General features: G+C 40.4%; 2 protein-coding genes across 4 annotated transcripts; one reads left to right on the plus strand and one right to left on the minus strand.

Moving 5' to 3' along the window:
• Positions 1-3,288: 3,288 nt before the first annotated feature.
• Positions 3,289-16,470, minus strand: LOC6606603. 3 transcript variants are annotated; one of them, XM_032722752.1, is made up of 7 exons: positions 16,394-16,470; positions 13,819-14,144; positions 9,017-9,170; positions 6,248-6,456; positions 4,558-4,691; positions 4,198-4,498; positions 3,289-3,704 (listed from the first exon to the last, which is right to left on the minus strand). In XM_032722752.1, the coding sequence occupies exons 2-7, from the start codon at positions 13,865-13,867 to the stop codon at positions 3,538-3,540; spliced, it is 1,014 nt and encodes a 337-aa protein (XP_032578643.1). In that variant the 5' UTR covers positions 13,868-14,144; positions 16,394-16,470; the 3' UTR covers positions 3,289-3,537. The 3 variants fall into 3 exon arrangements, with proteins under 3 accessions (XP_032578643.1, XP_032578642.1, XP_032578644.1); XM_032722751.1 differs by having other exon boundaries at positions 16,131-16,433; XM_032722753.1 differs by lacking the exon at positions 9,017-9,170 and having other exon boundaries at positions 16,131-16,433.
• A 4,772-nt stretch (positions 16,471-21,242) lies between these two features.
• Positions 21,243-22,355, plus strand: LOC6606604 (rRNA 2'-O-methyltransferase fibrillarin). Its single transcript, XM_002031369.2, has one exon. It carries the CDS (start codon positions 21,313-21,315, stop codon positions 22,342-22,344), a length of 1,032 nt encoding a protein of 343 aa, XP_002031405.1. The 5' UTR covers positions 21,243-21,312; the 3' UTR covers positions 22,345-22,355.
• Positions 22,356-24,598: the final 2,243 nt, after the last annotated feature.

The raw sequence follows: 24,598 nt of genomic DNA on the forward strand, positions 1-24,598 counted from the left end.
CGGAAGTCGTTGCGCCTGATTGCCAGGAATGGCCAGGGTCTGGTAGGACAACAGCTAAAAGCAAAGCGGATAAAGTCAATTCAAGTAAATGCTCCACCACTATGGTTTCACTTCACTTCGCTCTGCTTTGTCACTGTAAAAAAACTAAATAGCAGGCAGATATTAAAATCTATATCTCTATTAATAATAGGTATATCTATATCTATTAATAATAGGTATAAAACATTTCTGCAGACTTATTATAATTAGATCTTACTTATTGCAAATGAAATACTTTAAAATACTTATATTAAGCTCATGAATGCGTTTTTCCAGTGAAGTTTATCCCATTTTACACGTAATTACAATACCCAATATCTTGGCAGACCTTTTTACATTTTTCCTTTAAAGAATCATTGGTTGTCACCCTGGTTGTCTTGGGAAGCGGGAATATTTGGATGGATTTGGCACATCCTGCCGCAAGGACACACACGGTTTCATTAGCTTCACTCGCGGAGGAAATTTGCTGGCAGAGCAGATTGCATGCAATCTCAGCATCTCAGTATATCAGCATCTCGGCATCTCATCCTGCAGGGCCCAATTTCTCTCTTTTTCCCCGCAGGAAGTTGCTGCGTGAGTGTGTGTGTGTGTGTGTGTGAGGGAGGCTTAAATAAATAATGGTCGTATATATTGAACTTTGATGCAGGGCAGATCGACTCTCGATGGATGTTATTTTCTCGTTTTCTTTAAGGACGCTTAATTTTCATTTTGGTTGGGGCATGTTCTGCGGGCCATCCCCGGTTTCTATTTACCCCTCTGCTCCTCCAGTTAGCATAAATGCATTAAAAACAATAAATGCGCAAAGTGGAGCGGCGCTGAGGCGCTCGTAAAGTGGTGCACGCTAGGCAAGATGGCAGGATGCGCCAGTATGCTTCGCTGGTTACCCCTTTTCCATTTACCCGCCTCCGGGGCCGGCGGTTTTTCCAGTCTCCATTCGTCAGCCCCCTCGCTCCACCTTCCACCGTCACGGTCATTGCAAATTAATGGCCTTCAAAGTGGTTAAGCAGCAGGAGATTCAGTTGGCTGGACGCTGGCCGTTTGTTGGCCACCAGCTCATCGAGTCCACAAAGGAGCGTCGGCAAATTTTATGAGTTTGAACGGTGAAATAAGAATTTTTGCACAAAATAATATTACCCAAAAAAAAAAAATAAGAGAGGAGAAAATGCAGTTCCTTTGGCTGTCTTTTTCCGTGTTGCCATTAAGTGCAAAAGGATTTTCATTCTTATGCGCATCTTGTGCATAATACAGCAGCATCTGCACACGCAAAACTCATTGTGTCTGTGAGTGTATCTTCCTGGATCTCTCTGTGGGTGTGTGTGTGTGTGTTTGTATATGTGGGTTGGCAAGGATATGCCAATTTATTGCACACACGAGTGCATTAGAGTGGCAGAGTCCTTGCCATTCCCTCGCTCTCCCTATCGCTCCCTCTCTCTCGCTCACCGTCTGTCCGTCTCTTTCGTTGGGCCAAAGTTTTTGTGTTCATTTGGCGATTGTGGCTGCTGCATGTCTGGCAGAAATTACTTAATCCTTGCGGTTTTCTGGAGCAGCAAGTGCATTCTGTACCATTTCCCTCAATCCTGTCCATCCCCCTGCCCCACGGCCCTTTTCATTTGCCCATTAAAGCAATTGTAATTGGCATTTGTTGTTATTTAAGCAAGCTGGCATCATTTATCTGCTCCCCTTTAAAGACCGACTGTCCACGTTGGCTGAGGGTTTCAACTGCACCCAGGACTCTGCGCCTCCCTTCGCACAGATCCCTGAAACCTATAGCATTTCCCCGGATTTTCTTTCCCCTTTCCCGATCCAAATTGCCACTGCTTACTGACCCGTCTTAGCGCCTTTAAATATTTGCCTGGGCCACTGCCAGGACCATGCTCCTGCTGCTTCTACTGGCGCTTTATTGCCCCCTCAGAGGAACCAGATTCCTTCCTCTTTCTTCTGCTTTCATACACGGAAAAATATATTTGATCAGTTTCTAATAAAAGAGAACTATGAATTAAATTGAGTTCAGAAATATCCAACAAGGAACGCTTTTAAAGGAAAGTAACATCTGAATTTTAACTACTTAAATTGACTTATGTACATAGATTGTTTTCGGTGTACGAGTGCAGTTGCCGGGTTTCAGTACTCGGATGCAGAACGCTGAAGGAGCCTGTCTGTCCACGTCGCAGATTACAAATAAATTATCGCTTAATAGTCTTTTTACGCTCCTCGTTGCTTCTGCCATTCTTGGCCGGCAACTTTGATCCACCATTTTACATTAGTGGTAGTCCTGTCTACAGGGATGATTCAATATGGAAATACACCTTGATTTTATTGCCCAGTCTTTAGTTTTATTTTCCTAACTTATTTAACTGGTAGTAGTTTTCATTTGAATATGATCAAAGCCAAACTGGATCTATTTTTTTAAACACATTCTTACTCTTTATTGGCTTCTGACAGGGCTTTGACAATGGATATTTCATCTCAGTGTAATCTGCATGCTGATTCTGGTCATTTTGGTGGAATCTGAACCCCCAGCAGCTTTCAAATGAGTGAATGCTTTAAAAACTGATTTGAAATGAAAAATAAAATAATGACGAATTGCAGCACACTTAACATTTGATATGGAAAGCGGGTTTGCTGTCTGTGTTTGCAATTAATTTGACTGCCAAAAATTTTAAATAATGCTCTGAATTCCACCTTTCAAATACTTACAGCAGCCGACAAATATTTTATAAATTTGTAATCATTTAAATATAGAAAAAATAAGGGTAATATTTCAAATTCAGTGATATCTTCTCATTGCATGGGATTTAAAAGCAGGCACTCCTCTAAAAATCGCCACAGGTTTAACTTTGTTGTGCAGTGTCGGCCATTTGAGGAGCATGGTGCTGATGTGATGTTGTGTGGAGGACCAGCCTCCAATGCCACAAACTTGCGTATGCAAAGGGGGATTGCAATCGAATTCATTGAATTCGATTTAAAAGCGAAATGAAAACGAGACTGACGACTCAATGGAGGGGCGGGGGCGTTGAATGCCTCTGTGGGCGTGGAGCACATAGCTGATATGCCCAAAGGCATGCGAGGCATGTGCCTCAAAAGGCAACAATAAGTACAAAAAAGAAGTGAAACAATTAAGCGCAATGTGAACCAGAAAAAGGGCTCCCAACAACATATTTAACGGCACTTTTGCGGTTATCTGTGGGCGGCAAAGAGTTGGAGGCGTGCCTGAAAATGAACCAAAAATGAAAAGGGTAAAAGAAGTCATTTGTTTGCTTGCTTATTTATTGACGATGATTTCATTGTTCTTATAATTCGATTGCACACTTAAAGGCTATTTACAGGATTCGCTTGCCTATGCTTAAGTTCATTTCTGCCCACGAAATTCTGCGAGACTTTTATTACAATTATACATTAATATTACATTGATTTTGTTTGTAAATTCTCACGTGCATTTCAGTTGCTTAGAGCTACAAAAATTTTAAATAAATTCGAACAGAACAAAAAAGAGCGCAATCAAAACCGGAAACGAGGAAAACTACATAGCGTCGCCGCCATTTTATAGCGCGACGACTTCCGTGCGCCATATTGAAATGTCAGCGGTGTGAAGAGTCGCACTGCGGTCATCGTCATCGAAATTGCCACCAGCAGCAGATGCTGCACTTGTGAATTTGGAGTGGCACCTGCAACAGGAAGAGGCAGAGATAGGGCAATAGAATGTGAGTGCGAGGGAGTGGTAATGGCCAGTGGGGTCGGCGGGGTCAGTGGGGTCAACCGGTCAGAGATCAGACTTTTATTAATTTGCGTTAAAATTTGTCCAAATAGCGAGACCGCGACCGGACTGTCAGTCCGTGTGGAAACGTATTTATTTTTAATTAGCGACCGCTGACATTGCGGTCAAGTGCATTAAAAGCAATGCCGCGAAACGAGACTTTAAGCACCAAATGTACACTCCACAATTTTGAGCCATCAAATTTCATTTCGTAATTAAAAAATAAACATTTAAAAATATATATTAAAGTTTTAAGAGCACGCATTGTTGAACACCGTTAATTAAAAGTACTTATTATCGAAAAATGTAATACGTATAGCTATACTTTCCGGTAAGTTTGAAATTGGTATTTGCAAACGTTGAGCTATTTTTAGTGGGTGACCGACATATTTATGTAGACTTACCGGATCTCGAGTTGATCAGCTTCTGATTTTTCTGATCGATCTCGTCCCTGAAGAGCTGGGCGAACATGGTACCTTCTCTTTGCAGATGGGGAAACCGATCGATCTCCGCAACACAACGCAGCTCGAGCCCAAGTCTAGCTGGTGAGATTGTCCGCTTTTGCTGGATCAGTTTTTGCAATTGCAACTGATGGAAACGTGGCTCATTCGCGTAGAAATTCAACTGGGAAACAATGCGTCGCATGCTGTATCCATGGGCCACTATGGTGGTCTCAAAAGAGGGAAGTAAATCCACCAGAGAAACCTGCAAAAATAAAACGAATGCTAAGAAATTGATGGTAGATTTGGATGGGCTACGCATACCTTTATCCCATTGACGTACCAGGTAATCCGTGTGAAAAGACTGGAAAAATCTGTACTACAGTTGACCTCTACGAAGTCATTAAAGCGATAGGTTGAGTGAAAGCTGCTGATGAGTGGATTGTTCTGGGGAAGTGCTGAAATAATTAATGAAATATTTTAGAACTTGTAAACGTTATATTGAGAAAACATATGGAATTAAGTTTTTTATGTTATCGCACTGCTTAGTGGTTTCATATGTACAGCTATCAAAAACTGACATGTCTAACTAACCGAAGCAATTCTGAGTTGAGCTAAGAGGGAAAGCCCCTGCAGTATCCTTGCTGTGAAAGGACCCCACTCACTTATGCGCGAGTGTGAGACAGATGACTTTTTCCCCGGCTGAGTGCATCTCAGTTCTCAGTTACGTCCTTAGCTAATTTTAAACGCACATTACACATGCAAATGGCGCACCTTTTTTCCTATGGTTCTTTATTTTGCTGCTGCTGTTCTGCTACGCTTCTGTTTGTTTTCCCCAACTTTTCTATTTGCTTTTGATAAATTTTTAAAAATATTTTAGCAACAGCAGCGCCGGGGAAAAGTAGCAGAGCCCGAGGCATGACTGCCCCGCATCTACAAGATATTTATTTTATATCAGCGGAAAAATAGATGATCATAAAACACATGCAGAGAAACATCCTGTGGGGCAAAAGTAAAAGCGAAATAAGGAAGGCAAAACGCACACGCTGCGAGGAAAAAAAAGGAGGAAAGAGAAGCAAGGAGGCACTGGCAGTGCTGGAGCTTTTCATTTTAGCGATATCCTTTTTAAGCATAAAGTGCTGCCGTAAATCACAGAACCGCACACATACACAAAAACACACACACACAAAGCAGAGAACTATGGCAGGAGCAGGAAGGGTGCCCTCTGTGTGCTTGTGTGTGTACGGATGCGAATCACATGCATCTCTTGGTTACATTTTATGAACGCGCGCTGTTCCTCTCGCGAGCACATCCTGAATGGCTGGCTGCCCCGCATTCGCCTTCCTCACAGCTTATCCTGTGCGTGTGCAACACCAACCAGCCACCCAGTGCACGGCAGCACCAGCCAAGCCAACCAATCCACCCACTGGCCCACTGCACTGGCAGCCACTTTGCCAGCTCTTCATATATGCAAACGGCCTTGCATGTTTCTTGCAGTTTTCTTCCACCGTTGTTTACTATTAAAATATCACGGAAATTACACATTTTACTCTGTTTATGCTGTGCAGCAGCAAAAGGAAGCACGACGGGAATACGCCAACGAGAAATGCACCTACGCACTGAAAAAAAATTATTAGACTACAATTATGTTGCCCTGGAGATTTCAAGTGAGTTATGAAATTTTTGATTTAAAAACAAGTACTCGAGTTTCTTTTAACTGGCAAATACAAAAAGGAAATAAATATAAATACATATAATGTGCTTCGTTTTTTAGCAGTTTTAATCTCAGTGAACCCGATGTTGTTCTGCATTTGCATCACGCCCACAAAGATAGTTTTTGAGCACGTGCCCGTTGGCGGTGGAGGCGTGGAGCTTGGCTTACCCACTGGCCCACTCTCGTTAATTTAAGACTAACAATTGGAATTGCATTTCATTACTCAGGCATCCCGTCGCTGCTCACTTGCCCAACCTGCTCCACCTGCAACGGCTGCATCATCTGGATTGTTGGACTCACCTTCGACGGTCATGTTGGCATCGCGTGCAGTTAGCTGGAAGTGGGGTGCATCGCCGGACACTTCGCACCTGTAGACGCCCGACGACTTGACGCCCAATAAATTGAGCTCCACGCGACAGGAGGATTCGTTGCACTCGTTGCCGTCATCGATCAGCTGCACGCCCTCCACGGCGAATGGAATGTAGGTGGGCGGGGTGAGGGGCGAGTATCTGCGAAGATTGGGTGATTAATTGAAATACTTTAGTACATAGCTCTAGTGCTGTTAAAACTAGTTGCTAAGTCAGTTACAAAGAGGCAGCCTTAAAGGATAATATACAAGTATAATAAAAAGCCAATTATGTTTATTACTACAACGTATATTTAAGACAATTTATTCATGAGATCAAGTAAAAAAAGGAAAACATAGGGATATTTACTGAAAATTGGGTTAAACTATCGCATGTTTTTCACCTTTTAAGACTGACAGATACATAGGAGACCGATAGCCCATCTACGCTTTTATTGGGTTTCCTTTTAAAATTACCAGTCCTCTACTAAAAAATAGCCAAGCTGACAGCACTATAGAGTGGGTGTGGAGATGAGCTGGCAAAGTGGCCGCAAATTGCAAAGGTCCTCCTCCCTTATCCCTGCGAAAGCCAACTGATAATCTGCAGATGTGTGTCGTAGGCTTGGGTTAAAAGCTTTCAAAGCCATCAACGCAAACCGGCCAGGAAATGGAGGAATCGTTTCTCTTTTTCGCCACTAGCAGACAAGTGGCTTACATGCACTCAACCTTAACTGATTGCCAATGTGGGTTCGACGTGTGGAAAACCGGGACGAGTGGTCGAATCGATGGAAAAAGGGGCACGCCAGAGAGTCGAGGGCAGCCCTTTAATTTGTTTTGTATTGTGGATTGATGCTCATTAATCCCACAAATGCCTCAAAACATGTAAAAAGCGGAATTCACAACAAAAAGTGTTCAAGTGGAAAACTTGTCCAGCGCACACAAACACAGACACACAAACACACGCACACTCGCAAACAGATGCCAAGTGGCTTTTCCCCTGCTACAAAAACCACATAAATAAAATCCTGGCTGCGGCAAAAAATTTGTTGCCTACTTTTGTGCGCTGCTGTAGTGTTGATAAGTCGCCTTCGAGCGCCACTTGTTAATAGCCATGGTAGAAAAGGCGGCTGGGGCCCCTGTGCCCGATTTCGCATTATTTGCGGCTTAGGCGGTAACTGCGGCAGCAAATCAAGAAATTTGATAAGCAATATAAACGGCAACCGCCGCCGACCGATGCTCGTTACAAGGGGATTTGCTTGGGGTAGAGGCTGAATAATGCTCGAGTTTCTCTCTTACGGTCCACACACCGAAAAAAAGGCAAGCTAAAGTACACGTTAAATTAATTTCACTAAAAAAAGAAGAATACCATTGTGCGGTAATCCAGAAGGATACTATAAATGGTAAACTATGCGGCTAGTTTGATATGAACCTTTTGAATTCGTCATTTGATATTTTACTTCAACGAAATCCTGGACCAAGTACAGCCATTCTTAAAGTATTCTGTGATGTGTGATGATAGAGTTGAGCCTATGGGTTTTGTAAAATAAAACTATTTCGTATGAAAGTTTTACTTAAATAATAATTTGAAACCTTCAACAGAAATCTGTGAGCCATTCATTGGCAATTAGTTGCCTAAAAACTCAAAGAAGAGAAAAATGTTGCAAGTTATTTTTGAACTTCTGGCGCTCTTTTTTTTGTTGCACTAGTGTTTGCCTTAATTTGCATTCGGCTGGCAAGTGCAAGTGAAATTGCAATTTGCCTCCAGTTGACTTTTACGTGCTGCTGTCTAATTAAAACTTTCGCTCGCCCCATGGGACTCACTAACTGTCTCGTTCCCTTTTATTTTTTCTTAATTTTTGCCAGCATTTCTCGCAGATTTTCTGTGTGCGGGATTTCATGTATGCTATGTACTCTGCTCTACTCATTTTTAATTAAGCAAAATGTAGACAGACACCGAAGATTTTTAATTTTCACATCGCACTAGATAGAGCCGACAATGATGAAGTGTTATCATGGCACTTACTGCGGCTAACTTTGGGGGTCAAATGGCCTTTTAATCATCACATTTTGGCTGGCCAGCAGTCGAAATATGTGCTCTTTTGGGCAATTAATTTGCTGTTTGCTTTTTGGGCCGCTGCAAACGATGTGTGCATAAATAATAAATGCAGCTTAACGGCCAACTTGGTTGAGAGAACGATGTAGGGCTCGAAGCTCTCTGTTTGGCCAAACATTTAAATTAATTTGCCAACACAAATTAATTTATTTAATAATTAATTGAGCAAGAAAGTCGGTCGACAATGAACATATTTGCGGGTGCGTGTATTGTGCTTGCACAGCAAACCACTCGGGGGTCAGAGGTCACGGGAACCATGGCCGAGATTCCCGTGCATTTGACAGCTGCGTGTTGGAATAAATATCATAAATTATAGCTGGAAATGGTCGGCAGCAAAACTATCAGGTCCTGCGAATTAGTTATAACTATTGTGCAATTCACTCAATAAAAATGTTCTATTATTTAAATAAATATTTTATGATAATGGTGCAGTTGCATAAATTATAATCGATTAATAAATATTTTTAGTTGAATTTAATGTGGCATTAATTTAGATCAATCAAATTGATTATTAGCCTGCCTGGTATAAATAACTTTAATATATTGTATGCATATCACACAGTGTGGAAAACCTACAAAAATGCAAATGTAGTGCCATTTCTGTACTTACCTAAAAAACTCCTTTCCGTTTTTGTACCACTTAACCGAATTTAACGTGTGACCACTTATGTCATAGCTGCAGGATAATGTCACGTTATCACGAAAATCAACAATTTGTGGCACATTGATGTCAGTCACACGCAGACACTGAATGCGGCGCACAACTGGCAGGATGGAAATGTTGGGATTTTCCCAGGGAGAGAAGAGCAAAACAGAGGGGAGAATGTTAGTCCCATGCAGCGAGATGAAAAACGTCAGATAAAATGATGAGAAATGCCATAAAAATGGTGAATATAAAAAGAATAAACACGAAAAACTGAAAACGAAATGGAAATGTTTTGCATTCGTCTGCTTTAAATTGAGGCATTAAACCAGTCCCACAGAATCTCGAATCCCTGTCAGAGATTGTGTGGTAATAAAAAATTATCATTTGGTTCTTTTTCGAATGGCAAGGGAAAGAAAAGTATTCCCTAATAGACAAATGAGTGCAAAATAAAGAAAAATTCTTTTTGGGTTCATCGATTTTGTCATTCGAATGAGTAAAATAAAAATTATTACTTTGTCTAATTTTTTTTGCATACATTTTTTGCTCAACATTTAAATTGTGCAACAAAATATTTATGCAAACATATTTTTGGGTATATTTAAACTATGATGGTTCCCTATAAAATATGTAAAATATTTAATATCTTCGTTGTCTTATTACACAACATTTTGCTTACAATGGCTGCCACAAATATTTGGCCCCTTTTCCCGGCTTAGTCTTATTGTTTCAAATTGAGAAACACTCCTAATCGCTTCTCTGTATTTTAAGCTTATCAAAAGGAAAATGGAAATGGCACGAATTAAAGCATTGCAGAGGGAGAAATGAGAAGAAGTGCAACCGACGCACAACTCCTAATTCAATGAACTTGTAGAAATGCCGAGCACTAAAGCTCAGAGTTTTCCAACAACAAAAACGCACTAAACGCTGCCACCAACAACAATAGCAACAACAGCAACCAACCGCGTGCTGGTTTTTACAATTCGCAGAGCGCTTTTAAGTGCAAACAGACAGAGCCAGAGAGAAACGGGTGCAAAAAAAAGGGGGAAAATGCCGGAAAAAATGGTTAATATCATTAGCTGCAATGGGTTTTTGTTGCTGTTGCCGCGGTGTTTTTCCATCTCCTTATATTACGCTAAATGCCGAACTTGCTGCCAGTACGGAATTTCCATAATCCTGGCCCTGTCAGTTGCTGCAGTTGAAGTTGCAATTGCAACTGGAGCACACTGCCGCATGATAAGCAAGAAATCCGCGAGACGTCGCCAAGTGGAAGCCAACAACTTGTGCATAATTTTCGCAAATCGCATTAGGTAACAGCAGAAGCAACAACAACAGCACCTGCAGCAACAGTTGCAACTGCAACACTCGTGAATTTAATTTGTCGCAGTTTACAGTTGAAATAACTTGCAAGGATGTCAAAAGTTGCAATTGCCGAAGGCACCACTAGCAGAGTATTTATTTTTCGGCTTGCTCGAGTTTGTCCTTCGAGGAAAAACTCTTTGAGTTGGTGCAACATCTGGAAAATGGGAAAACGGGCGAGACAAACTTGTTTAAACTTTCAATAGACAAACAGACAAAAGTGCCTGCCTGGCTGTGATTCTGATTCCAATTCTGATTCGGTTTTCAATCCCTGACATGAGTCCTTTGAAGCATGTCAAAACAGCCGACGAACAACAAGAATAGGAGCAGCAGCAGCACCAACAATGACGACAATGGCAAACACATTTGCAAATGGCAGCGGTAACCGCAGCTTAATGACAGCCGTAGAGGAAAAGTAAATGGGAAACTACACCTGCGCGACTAAAAAGACAGGACACAACTGTTGTTTGCGGTTGTACGAGTGTTTGTGTGTGTGCGTACCGATGCCGACTGCTTGTGTATGTAAATAATAAAAATAAGTACATCAAATACAGACAAACGAAACTTTTTTGCACGGCAATCAACGCACTTGAGTGAACTTTGCTGCCTAACAACGAATGCCAGGAGCAAAACCAGCGGCTCAGACTGAGGATGAATCCGAGTCGGAGGAAAAACCAGGACCAAGACAAGATAGCAAGTCAATTTCTTGATGCTCCTGTGCACTAGAAAAAACGCTGCAATACTAAGCGCATCTACAAAACTGTATAATATCTTCCTCTATCTTCTTTTAATTTTAGCTAATGATTTGACACTTTTATTATCTTTTAGTATATTCCTAAATAAATTGAATTTTATTGGTCTTTTTGACCAAATTCGTTTCGTGTTTTGATACAGTTAGAATGAATGTGCTCTTTATATATTAAGTGTTTTCGAGTGAAAAATTCTTGAACGCTGGCTATCTGCTATTTTATTTCTAATTTTCCTTAGTGATGATTTCCCATTCCGTTTGTCTGGCACAGCGGTTCGCTTCTGGGTTCGGAAAAGAAAGAAGACATCTCAGCCAGTTCTAATGAAAGTCAAGGGCCAAAAGCAGTTCAATAAGCTCTTCTACTTCGAAGGATTTGAGACCTCTTTAATGGGGACTTCAGGATCCGAATAGTTGGTAAAGGACGAAATGTATCTCGCCTATACCTTCCGACTGAGATCAAATCCGCTTTAAGCATTTGCCACGACGAACGAACGATAAAAGCTCGAACAGACAAATCTGCAGTAAACCAAGGGAAAAGTAAGCAGCCTAAGGAGCCGGAAAAGCGGGAAAATCGAGGGGCCAAGCGTCTATAATTTGCATACAAATGCGGGGCCAAGAACGACAAGTGGGGCATTGGATTCCGGGCGCCAGTTTGGATCGAGGTGGGAGTTTGTTTTAGTTTGGCTCTGGGCTGTGCTGCGGCAAACAAACACAAATAAAGATGCTAATCTCAGCAAAGCGCAGTGGCTTCAGAAAAAAACAAAACAAAAAATCGAAAAAAAACTAAAGGAAAATCGAGCAGTTAAACGAGCAACACAAGCAGGCCAAGTTAGCTAGAAAAAGCTTGGCCAAAAAGCATGGTCGAGATTTCTCAGCTGATGCGTGGCTGTGTTGTTTTTAGCTTCCATTTTCCCAGTGTTTTTTCACAAAATCACATTTGGTATGCAGCTGGAAACGCGTGAAAGTTTAAACTTGAGAATAGAGACCCCAGCCGTCAGTTTTGCTTCAACTGCAACTTCAGAATTGGCAAGCGGCTTTGTCAGACTTGTGCCCGAATGACATGTAGATGCTACACCCAATTTTCGAGGGCGGAAATGTGTAATTTTTGTGTGCAAACATGGCACAGACATCGCAGCGTTTACACTGCCTTCGGGGAGAATGGGGAAACGCACACTTACTAAAATTGAAGACACTTATAAAATCGGCAATTTGTTTAAATAAACTTTATGGCACTTGGGGCCGGCAACGACTCCTCGTTTTTGTAGCCAAATATTTATTTTCGTAGCAGGCAGCCATTGTTTGCAGTGAATTTTAAGAGCGTCTATAAATTTTAGAAAAGTGCAAATAAAATATAGCGACCGGCAGAGAGACGATTTTTACACAGTGGGGTAAATCCTTTAAGGCGTATTCCGGGTTGAAATTGTCGCATTTATGTTTGGTTTATGCAAATGTTCTGCCATCGCAGACGAGTGTCCTGGCATTTGTCAATGTCTGCGTCTACGTCCTTGTCCTTGCCGTTTGAGGTTCCTCAAACAATGCATGAACTCGTTAAAGGGGAAACACAACCAACGTGCAGATCATTTGACATTTTGTTCTCTCACTCTTTTTTTTGGTAACAAATACGTTTTGCATATTGCAAATTTGAATAACCAAATATGGTTCAATAAATTGACAGAATAGTGAAAGGGGTCAATTGAAATTTAATTTGAACGAGGACGAAACAAAAGCGCTGAAAATAAACTTCGCCAAAATGATTTGGCAGTCAATATATTTTCGTTTAAATTCTGTTAGAAACGTTTAATCGTGTTAAATGCTTCACGGGGAGATTTCTGAAACTTTTTTAATATTTTCTCATTATTAACTGCACGTTTATGACTTTTTGCTTTGCACAAAAATGCCAACTTTACATATTCCAGAACTGTAATGTGGTAAAATTATGAGTATCAAATATTTGCTCTTACATTTAAAACTCTGAAAATTTTCCGTAATAAATGTTTATAAATAAAATGTTCTATTTTTAGCAGGTCCATTTTTCTTGCTACCAGCTTTGACTTGTTTTTTGTATTTCCTTCGTAGAATATTGCTCATCCGCCGTGTTGCCAGAGCAACAAAAGTGAAAAAATAAAGCTTATCTGTGGCAGACACATTAAAGCTAATTGAAATAATTATTTTTATTTGCATTCCAAGTTCTGTACGTTTCGGTTCATTTTGTCTTTCATTGGGCCATAATTAAAAGTGTATTTAAAAAACAATTTCGGCGGCATAAAATTAACATAAATTGATGCGGTCGAGGTCGGGTCAGCAGAGAAAATCGGCAGCGACCGGGTCAAGAGGCGGCGACACCCAAACAAACACATTTATTGCTATGCTAATTTCGTGTTCGGGTCACACAGAAGCCAAATGCACAAAAGCTCCGAGCGGAAACGGAAATGCCTAAATGACTATAGTCATAGTGTGTGTGTGTGTGTCTGTATATGTAAGCGGGAGCCACAAAGTTGCCGACATCGTGGACTTTGTCGTAAAAAAGGTTTGCGGCGGCTTGCCAAAGGATTAAAAGCAAAAGGCAATAAAATGAAAAGTTTCAAATATTTTCATTATTACGGCCCAGGACCGGGCTCTCCATAGGAGATATCCTGTGGCCAGGACTTTAACGTTAACTTACCCAGCAGCATGTGCACGCCCAGCTGCAGCAACCATCGGCCCAGGTCCATTGTGGGCAGCCGCCTTTAAAGTCCCCAGCTGATTTCGATCCTCCTCTCTGGCCACATGGAACAATATCGAGGCGGGACGATGTTGATGGGAAGGCGGGAAACTTTGCTCCTTTTTGGCCAAACTCAATGGCCGGCCATATTTTCTATTAGTCCAAACTTTCGGGGGCAAAACTTTTTCTGCTCTACGCGCCGCCTCTCATGATTACATCGTCCTTTATCTACATGGATATAGTTTCGATATCGATAAATGCCATTGACAGGTCAGCAGGCCAATGAGCTAGAAAAATAAGTGAAGAGTCCTTGTTAGCTAAAAAAAATCGTTCACTTTGCCTTTTTGTTTTGAGGTTATTCAATTTCATTCATTGTCTAATAACCGTACACAGAAAGAAAAGTGGGTCAGAAGCCGTACTGAAATACGAGTTAAAATGTAATATAAAATCCATTTATAACATTGTAATGACAAAGCATTGATTCTAAACTATCACAAATACATGTTATAACCTAAATGATCTATTATGACCATTTTTCTCTGTGCATCTATAGACCACTCCCTCACCCGCACAAGTCTGACTTTTGTAAAGTTTCGGCTGGGCTCCATTTTTTATTAAACTTTTCTCGGCTATTTTTTTCGCTTTCATTCTGTTTGGCCACTGCATTTGTTTATTGTCATTGTCAGCGTTATTTAAACGTTGACAGTTTCAAATATACACTGAGCTCCAGCAGCAGCATAGGCAAAACAAAAAAATTTAAAATATAGCAGACAACTTTGTCTGCTTCGGAAGCCAAAAATTCCCATAGCTGGCCGAGGTCCAGGCAAAATCTCAAAGTCTGGGGAACAGACATACTGACCTCGGCAGGACGCTTCAGGCTTTGTGGCACAAAGTCCTTTACTGCTCTAATCAAATTGTGGCTTCTTTTTTGTGGGCTTCCCCTCGCTAAAACTGTTGTTATTGTTGCTGATGCTGTCCTCATTGTTTTGGTTTCATTGGCGCGTTTATTAAAATTACCGTGGCAAAGTTTTTGCTGCGGAACGGCACTTTATTTTTCAAAAACAGACGGAGAGCCCCTGAAAGATGAGATGGCCGTTTGACAACTAAAATTGTTCGCTTAATACACAGGTGGTCAAGTAATCTAAATAAACAAATTACATATATTATTGGTCCAGACAGAAACAGGTCGGAAAAAGAAGGACTAACTGCAAAATGTACTAGTAATATTTGATTATTTTAGCCATATTTAAATCAATACACACGTAAGTGATACAGAGATTCAAATTAAAGAAAATATATATTACAAAAGACAATAACTAACTAATATTTTATATTCATTGCATACATTTTTGAGTCTTGCAAGAAAAACAATACCATTTTTATGTTATAAATTCATAAATGTTGTAAATTGTTATCTATCATTTTAGATGAGTAAGCAAACCATATCATTGTCAAACCGAAAAGCGAAATGGCATTGTTCTTCTGCTAAGACGAGTTTGAATACTTGTTAATTGAATTATTTCTATGCAATTTATATTGCTGATTGACAAGATCTGGACGAACAGTATATGCCAGACAATAAAAATATTTTGACAAAAATATGATTTGCAATTCCCCAAGCCAAGAATGCCACTCAAGCATGCACATGACAGATAACGAAATCAAATCGAGGACTAGGCAAATGAACAAAAATACTAGAGAGCAGACAACAATCGAAATGGTTCGAATTGATTGTTGCAAAAGCAGACTACGCTTATGCAATTAGACAAATGCTTTGTGAGACTGACTTGCTGATGAATAACCAGGACTTTTCCCCAAGGCGCTCAAAATCTCGAAAATCGTCTGTCTTCCAATTATAATATAAATATCAAATTAATGGCAATATCAGGTCGCACTTGACGTTTCCATTTCCATTTCGATTTCAAGTGGTAGTTGCAGTTGTTTGACATATCAATTTGCTCTTAATTTGTTTTGCATTAACATGGCGTATACGCAACATGTTTCCATCGAAGTAGACAATGTCAAGCACTCACACATACAATCATATCCGCATGACCCTAAATGTAACTCACGCACACATGCACACCCAGCGAGAGAGAGAGAGTGGGAAAACGATAGTGACTTAAACAGCTCTGCTTGAAGCTGAGTTAATTACTTAATGGCAATGTAATGTATACACATACATAATTAACAAACATTTCATTGACTGGCTTAAATGACACACAAGCACAACAACACACACGTCTGCAGTCCTCTCTTTCCCGCATACGTACCCTTCTCTTTCGCTCCGTATGTCTAAAATCTACACATGACTTTTGAAATATTTATGCACTTTCAGTCTGCCAATGCTGCTGCACTGCCATTTTGCGTTCTATTACAATATTTGCATAAATCCATAATTTCACAGCACGTGTGCGATAATTTTCATATATTAGATTTTCAACTTGAATTTAAATTTTAAAATTTGGACGTCATTGCCCTGTGTGTTCCTCTTTTGTCTGTTGACGTCGATTTAAAAACAACAGATGAACCGTACCGTATCGCTCGGCAGCGCTTTCCCTTCGTACCGCTCCGCACCAAAGTTGCCGTAAAACTGACTACGGCCAGCGGACTCCGGATTCGGGATTCCGGCACGGATTCTGGGGAACTCTTTGATGGCGCGGTTATACTTTCGCAGGACCTCCGCCGACACAGCTTCGTTTTGAGTCGGGAATTTCACAGAGATTTCTCTCATTTGGAGAACGGTATTGAAAGAGAAGGCCAAAGGCCGTGTCTTTGGGCGCGGTATGGCTCTTGGATTTTCTCTGGTCTTAATGGTGTTAAAAACAGTTGGGATGCTGCTTCTGTTAGCTTGTGGCTTTGTAGCGTCTGTTAGGGTTCTGTCATGTAAGGCTAACATAGTGGAGACTTTTAAATCAACAGATGTTAGGCCGGGACTTTAATGTTAGTGCTAACATTATGGTTTATCTTAACAGAGTATGTAAAAAAGAGTAACAGAATTTGATTCTTATTTTTTTATTTTCTTAAAACTATATTACTATATAAAAGCCATAATTATATGGAATGCTTTGCCTACAATTAAAAGAAAAGAATATTATAATATTTTTCCAATATGAGCTTTATGGCGTGAACCAAATTTTACTGAAATCCCCCCTACAGCTTTTACTAACTTCATATATGAAGTTTTTAAAGTATGCGCTAGGGCTAGAACATAACAAAATAAACTACTTCCTTTTGCTCAAAAAAAAAAAAAATGAGTAAATCCCTCAGATAAAATCCAATACAAAGTTGCTTAGCAGGAGAATTAACCCGCGACGGCCTTGTGCACCGAAGTAGACAATTGAAAACAACATTCTCTACCCAATGTCAACCCACTCGTGGCGATGTGGCGGCCAAATCCTATTAGCCACATGCCACTCCTTGTCGCTGTTGGCCGCATTTTGGCCGGCAGACACGGCGGAATGCATCCTGCAGCTTAAGCCGCAGCTGCAGTATCAGCTTGGCTCGAAAAGAAATGGAATTTCGACGGCAAGCCGCTTAGTTTCTTATCGATTTCATTTGTTTTGCTTGAAAAGGGCTGCCGGCTATGGGGCGGAAATGCAAGGGGGCGTGGCGGGGTATTCGGCGAAACAAATGGCAAATGGCTGCAGTTATCAGTCACTCACAGAGTTGCAGCTGCTGCTCTTGGCAAGGCCAAACCGGGGTTATCTCATTTTGTTCCCGATCCTGCAGCTGAAGTCTCTGCAGCTGTCAGCCAGGCTGATGTTAATGTTGTGCTGTGGTTTGTTCAACTCCTGTCATTCCGATGAAACACACTGCCATTGTTGCAGACACTGAAAAAAATGGCAAGCAGAATAATAATTCTTATATATAATTAATTTTACTTACAAAAGGTGTGTGTGCAGTGAAAAATACCACTAAAATATATTACAATCAGAGAATAATAAAATAAAAATGGGATCAACCGTCAATAAATAAGTAACTTCGTGCTTCCAATCAATTTGTCCAATAGTTGTCGTGTACAACTTTTAATTCAATAACGACAGCCAAAACTTTTAAGTTAATTATTTTCTTTCATTCATTAAGCTGTCAAATAAAATATCACCCCTATAATGCAAATGAGTTTACCTTTAATGGGCTGCAAGTTGATGGTTAAATTAAATTGTGTTAAAAATAAAATCAACTCAAATCAATTCAAATGAATTTTCCACTCAGCTCGACCGGCAATAATTAATTTTTGTACATTTTCGTCACAGCCACTGGTAGCTTGTTAAAAATCAATAAAGCTTATGGGCTTAATCAGCTCGCTAGGTGATGTGGCACGCCCTCGACGTTCGTTCGCATTAAGCTGATTTAATATTCAAGTATTTATTGAATATATTTAACACATTTTCCCACCAACTTACATCGCCATAAACTGAAAATAATCGAGCATATTTATTTAATTTCAGGCATTATTGTCGCCTGTCCTCTCCAGGGATTTGGGCTAGGTCACGAGGCGAGCTCGTAAACTATGTGGAATTTGGCACAATCCGATTACTTAGTCCACTGCAGGTATCCAATTTTCGCGGCGATCTTTTTTAATTGAATCAACTTGTTTTTAAAAATGTTAGGACCATTAAACAAGCTGAACATTGGCAACAAACTTTTCAGGATTGGTTGATTTTAATTTAGTATGATTTTATAGTTGCTGCATGCAGAAATTTAGTACGTTTTTGAATGTAATTTTCAGATATTTTAGAGTGTGCTTTACCTATGATTCAACCAGTATATGTGACCGTGACAATTTTTTGCGGCGGTAACCCTAAAGTGCACTTAAATGCTTGAAAAATTGATTAAAACGTGGGCCAGAAAGTATGCCGATGCAATGGTAAATATATGACCACAGCGATTTCCCCCCGGTCAAAGGCCATTCTCGTATTTTGCCGTTGTTGTCGCCGGTAAAGTTCTTGCGGTAAAGTTTTTATTTTGGCCTTTTTTCCGGGCAATAGCTGCATATCCGTAGATGGCACGTGAGTTTCCCGTACCCGGCGCATGACCAAGGGACTAATGGCACTCTCACACACTCGCACACTTGTCACGTGTTTAGACTACAACAAATATGCTAAAAATGTTATGCCAAAAGCCATGCAGGCGATGGCACGATGGCTAAAGGGAGCAGGGCATTTGGATTTTGCATTTTACAGCACCCGAAGGCAGCGCAGCTGCTAAACTTGGCGCCGTTTGTTGCCATTTGCGAAAATGCGCGCGAGTATTTTAAAAATGCATTCCCCCACCTCACAGAATCCTGAACAGGACACATTCGACTCCATCCCATTCCACCCATCACGTTTTGGCCAAGTTAAGGAAGCCGGGTTAGGAGCTAAGCTCATGCTCATATGATACTGAACAAAAAGGATGCACTAAACATTATGAAAATTGTTATTTAAAGAACAGGGATCTAATTAGGCATTATCAGTAGAAAGAGCTTACATAAAAATATATGTAATTAATGATATAGTGGTGTGTTTAAATTTAAATTGACATAGAATTCCCAAAAACTAACAAAAAAAAAGGAATGTGGAAAATTAGAGAACTTTTACTGTATTAAAAAAAAATAGTTTCTGACCTTTTTTTTTAAGTTGAAGCCTTTTCTTCTTTTCATATGCTTTTCCATTTTCGAATCGTGTCATTGAGGCACAAGGGTTTCGCTAAGGATACGTGAATGTGTCGTGTCATCTTGGTTCCTCGGGGATTAATGGAGTTGCAGCAGACGTGTCGTGTGGGTGGTCCCAACATGGCCAAGAACTGCCCCTTCCGACGGCGTGATAAACTTCAAACATGATCGGGCGAAATTTACATTGAGTCAAAGTTTGGTGGCTAAAAAGTTCTTGGCTCTTGATTTTTCATGAACTGCCGTGGCCGTCTTCGTCTGGCCCTCTTGGCGGCTCATTATACAGATGAGAGGGAGGTTGGGCATGGGTTTTTGGCCACTTGGCAAGATGCTCGCCACATTCCTAGGCAAATACTCGTAAATAAGCAGTCGCTGTGGCAACAATAATGCGACTATTGTCGCTGCTGCGCCCAAAAGTATGCAGCGAAATGCGAAAAACGAAAAAGGAGCCGCGGCAAGTTTATTAAAAATCTGAGTTTTCCCCGCCTTTCACCCACGGCCCCTGGTGTATTATTATTGTTTTCCTTTTTCGCCTTTCTTGCGCCTGTTTTATTTCATTCATGCTGTTTTTTTTGCTCTTTTTTTTTTTGCTTTTTGATGTTTTTCGACGTTGGTTTGTTTTTATACCCTGCCGTTGGGCAGTTTATTTTTCTAAGAATTTTGTTAAATAACTAAATTTATTTCTGAAGCCCAATTATGGTATAGAAATACGTTAATTAACCCATTTTCTTCATTATATCAAGCAATATAGGCTTGCAATTTTTTGCTTTTAGGATTCCTGAAAATTCACGTAAGTTTAGTTATCTCAAAGTAATTTTCAAGTACATTTTTTTTAAAATTGGCATTTTAATTATACTTCTTCTATACCAGTTGATTAAAAGGGTATTTTAACAGTCGAATGTATTTTCTTTTTTTTTATTGCACCACTTGGCCCGGCTAGCGCTACATGCACTTGAGTTTCATTTGCTTGTTCTCCAGAATGGCCTCCGTTCACCACTACCACCCCCTGTTCGTCCTTCGTCCTTGCTGCTCCCGCCTCCCCCCTCACAATGTCAGAGAGTGCATTAAAAATTGTAGTGGCCCGAAAAGTTTTATGTACATTGCCAGAAAAAGAGGGATAGAGGGAACCAGCGAGCGCCAAAAGAAAACCACAACAAAATGAAGTCGAAATGTTGCTGCGTGCTGTTGTTTCGCCTGTTGTTCTTGTTGTTGCCTTGTTCTGGGCCATTATTAATGCCCATGATGTCGTTGTTGTTCCTGATGCTGTTGCAACTACTGCGGTGCAGTTCACTTTGTTAAATTATGTGCAGCATTTGTGGGCGCACTTTTTAGACCCGGCGACTGACCTTCGATCGCCAACCAACCCAACTCAAAACCCCCAACCATTCCCCTTTTTCGTGGACCATTTTACTGAAGATTCCGCGGGCGGAGAATAAAATTAATTATTATTCGTACAAAAAACTCAGCCTCAAGGATGACTTATGAATATAATTTATAGTGATTACCGTTTATGAATATTCAGTAATGGGAAATACTTAAAGAGGCGATTACTTACTAAAATATTTTTACTATGTAATACCTTTAATTTTTATCTCAAATTAAATAAGCTTAAGATCAGATAATTTCGATTTGCGTAAAGACAAATTCTATTAAGTTAGAAATAAATTTTAATATTTTAAATGTAGTAGCCTTTGCTACAATTTAAATCCGAACCCCATCCATTGGAATAAACTTCAAATTTGGAGCATACAACCGATGTGGGTATAAATCGGTTTCGAATAAAATTGAATAAAATTGATACGATGGAATCCAAGTCCAAGCGGCGATCCCCTACAATCAGTACTCATGAAGGAGAAGTTCCTGGAAAGTCCACCCACCGTGAGGACTCGAAAATTACAGCTAGTCACTTCGCAAGTCCCACAAAAAAAACTTCCATCAAGAGCCCCATCAAGAACTCCGAAGAACTATCGATGAAGCCAGAATCCAAGAGCGCTATTGCCTCCATATGGGACATTGAATCCGCAGGAGGGGATTCAATGCAGAGTCATTGTCAAAGTGAAGGTAACGTTCAGGAGCAAGAGGTCATGTTGGAGACTAGCATATTTACTGGAACCTCAGAACGCATTGAACCGCACCGACATTACGGCGTCTATTTGTTACGCAACCGCTTCGACGCCATACAATTGCTCACCAGGAATACGAGCTCCAGTGCGGATGACTACGGCGAGCAGAGGGTCATTTCGGAATACCGGGAAATGCGCTGTGAATTCCGAGTCTGGTCTCCCTTCCAATCCAAACTGGCAGCTGGAATAATGGGTGGTGTCAGTGATTTGCATCTGCAAATTGGCTCAAAGGTCCTATACTTGGGAGCTGGATTTGGTCGATCGGTGTCCCACATCTCGGATATAGTGGGTGAATCCGGAATGGTTTATGCTGTGGAGCAGATTCCTTGGGCTGGTAGTCAGCTGACCGTACTGGCCAATCGTCGTTCAAATATCGTACCCATAGTCGAGGACGCTACCATGCCATATAAATACCGTTATGAGGTTCCCGCCTGCATTGACATTATCTTAGCTGATCTTCCGCCTTCGATTCTCATTCGAGCTCTGATGCTAAACGCTAGACACTTCCTGAACCCCGGTGGTCACTTTGTGGCCTATTTACATTCGCCTAATAGTCAAGGTGTGGTTTTTAATAAGGATTCCTTTGCCGCCGAGAGGAGACTCTTAAAGGAGAAGCAGCTGGAACCAAAAGAAATGGTTCTATTGGAGCCCTTTAAGGCCGGTTACGCCTTTGTTGTGGGCGTGTACACACGTAAGGATGTTTCCTTGTAGATATAATTATACATGTTTCATGTTACTTAAAATCATTAATAAATTTAACCTTTGCGTTGCGAAGATGCGTATCTCTCTTTCATAAGTATAACTCCTATACATATAAGGCAACCTAAGCTAGGACATATCTGATTGTAAGATATATATATTATATTATTATCCAATATTGTACATGTAAAACAAGGTTAATTATTGACAAGCCAAGTTGCTTACTCAGTAGATTTTATTTCCATTGGATAATGGTTAACTGTGCGCAGAATTGAATTAATCTGAAATTATTTATGCCTTAGTGCCGAGCGAGAATGTATCAGCATATTAATGAATATAGCTTGCATATAATTAATGAATTAAGTGAAATGCCTCACCCATGCAATACCATTCGCACATATGCGAAGAGCTCTTGAACGACTAAATCACTCGAATTGGGGTTAATCAAATATATTTTTTTTCGAATGAATATATAATTGTATTATCGCTCGAATGCTTTTCCTGATTATTTCTGCTATCAATTAGCAGCAGACTTCGAAACAGTTTATTTTCCAAACCGTGTTTATATAAATTACATGTTTAAACTGCATTGGCAACTCTATCTCTTGTTGGCAAAACGCGGAACCAAAAGTTAAACCTTCCGCAAAACTTTCTGAATATTTCCCAAATGATTAATGGATGAGCCACGCCAAGGATGAAATCCCGCTAATAATCTAATTCAACATTTATCATATATCACGCATTCAGCCCGCATTTAATTAAAGGGAACAGTTTTAATTTAATTAGGGATTACAACTAATAAAACTTTTTCATTTCGCTGACTCGGCTGGATTGGAGCACAAACACCATTTGTTCAAACAAATGCATGGCAAAATCTTAATTAACCTCAGGGTGCAGAGCATAAACCAGCGCACTCCCATCCCGCAAATGTACATACACATATATATGAACATAGTATATACATATATGGCACATACAGATATGTATATATATGTGCGATGATGTCTATTACGCGAGTCTCGGGTCTCGAATGAAAGGAGCCAAGCTGAGCAAATAAAACTACGGTTGTGTGTGCGCACATATTCATTTTGTATGTTGCGCACTTTATTCCATCTATCCCAAAGACAAAACCAGTCAGTTAACCAGCGCACCCAGACACCCCAGTCTATATCCTTACATATATCTATATCTCCGTATAGCCCCCACCGCCCCCATTTCGTTCGCCATGTGAAGCGAAAATTTAGCTGCTCGGGAATTACATTAAGCGTTGGGCATAATAAATTATTCCGTATGATATGATTCTGGTACATGATAAGCGTTTGTAATTTTAACTGTCAGTTAAATGAGTAAATGGCACTGAGTGCCGAGTGGGGAATATGATGTTGGGGATTTTTAGGGGGGGGACTACGAGCTCGGCATGGCAACGATTTAGAATACTTCATATTTATCTTTTGTTGGAAACTTGAACATTTGTGTGCGTAAATAAAAGTTGAGCGTCAATATTTGCCAACCTACACACTCTCGCACTCCCATTCGTTATGCGTACACAGATACTCTACCAACACATGCACACATGTGTAATTACAACTCGGCGGTGGGCTGTGGGCGGGGTGACAAGTACGTGACTATAATCATCGCGATTTGGCCATTGCCACCGCTTCATAATCCGCACAAGCGCCACGCCCACCCATGCAGCTGACCCAAAACTCCCGCCCATCTCGGAGTTTCCCCTGCTCAAAAAATCCCCTCCGCTATTTGCTTTGAAATTAAAAAAGTTTCGCACTGAGCTCTGTTAGATTTTTCGCTTCTGCCTCTGCCTTGATTTACATGTTAAATAATTTCGTGCTGCTCTACCCTCCCTCCACACGCCCACTTTCGAAATACTGAAAAAAACCTTTTCAATCATTTTTATAAATTTCGAAATACTTTTCAGTTTCTGTCGAATATTTCTTTTAATATTCCTCACCCTCTCTGCCAAATATATATGTAATAAAAAATTCAAGATCAGAATGCAAGATCTTGGTATTATCTGAAATCCATTCAGAGAACATTAAACGTATGTACATATTATAAACGAAAAAGTATGCCCGACTTAATTCTGCTTATTTTTCTTGAAATACCTATTTCAAAATTCCCAGTAAATGATATTTTTCTTTTTCTACGTGCACGCACTTTGCCATCCTGTCACATTGAAAAACTGTTTGAAACGCATAGCACAAAAGTCAAATATGAGCGGGACGGCAGACAGATGGGTGAAAGAGAGGGG

Source organism: Drosophila sechellia, chromosome 3R (genome assembly GCF_004382195.2).
Source record: "Drosophila sechellia strain sech25 chromosome 3R, ASM438219v1, whole genome shotgun sequence".
NCBI classification, from domain to species: Eukaryota; Metazoa; Arthropoda; class Insecta; order Diptera; family Drosophilidae; genus Drosophila; species Drosophila sechellia.

What these genes read in the sequence shown, in the direction of transcription:
- LOC6606604 (XM_002031369.2), top strand. Translation starts at nt 21,313, where the DNA reads ATGGAATCCAAGTCCAAGCGGCGATCCCCTACAATCAGTACTCATGAA.
- LOC6606603 (XM_032722752.1), bottom strand. Translation starts at nt 13,867, where the DNA reads ATGGACCTGGGCCGATGGTTGCTGCAGCTGGGCGTGCACATGCTGCTG. An exon ending in GGGCGTGCACATGCTGCTGG is followed by an intron (nt 9,171 to 13,818) that starts GTAAGTTAACGT and finishes CCATCCTGCCAG; the next exon opens with TTGTGCGCCGCATTCAGTGT. An exon ending in AACGGAAAGGAGTTTTTTAG is followed by an intron (nt 6,457 to 9,016) that starts GTAAGTACAGAA and finishes CAATCTTCGCAG; the next exon opens with ATACTCGCCCCTCACCCCGC.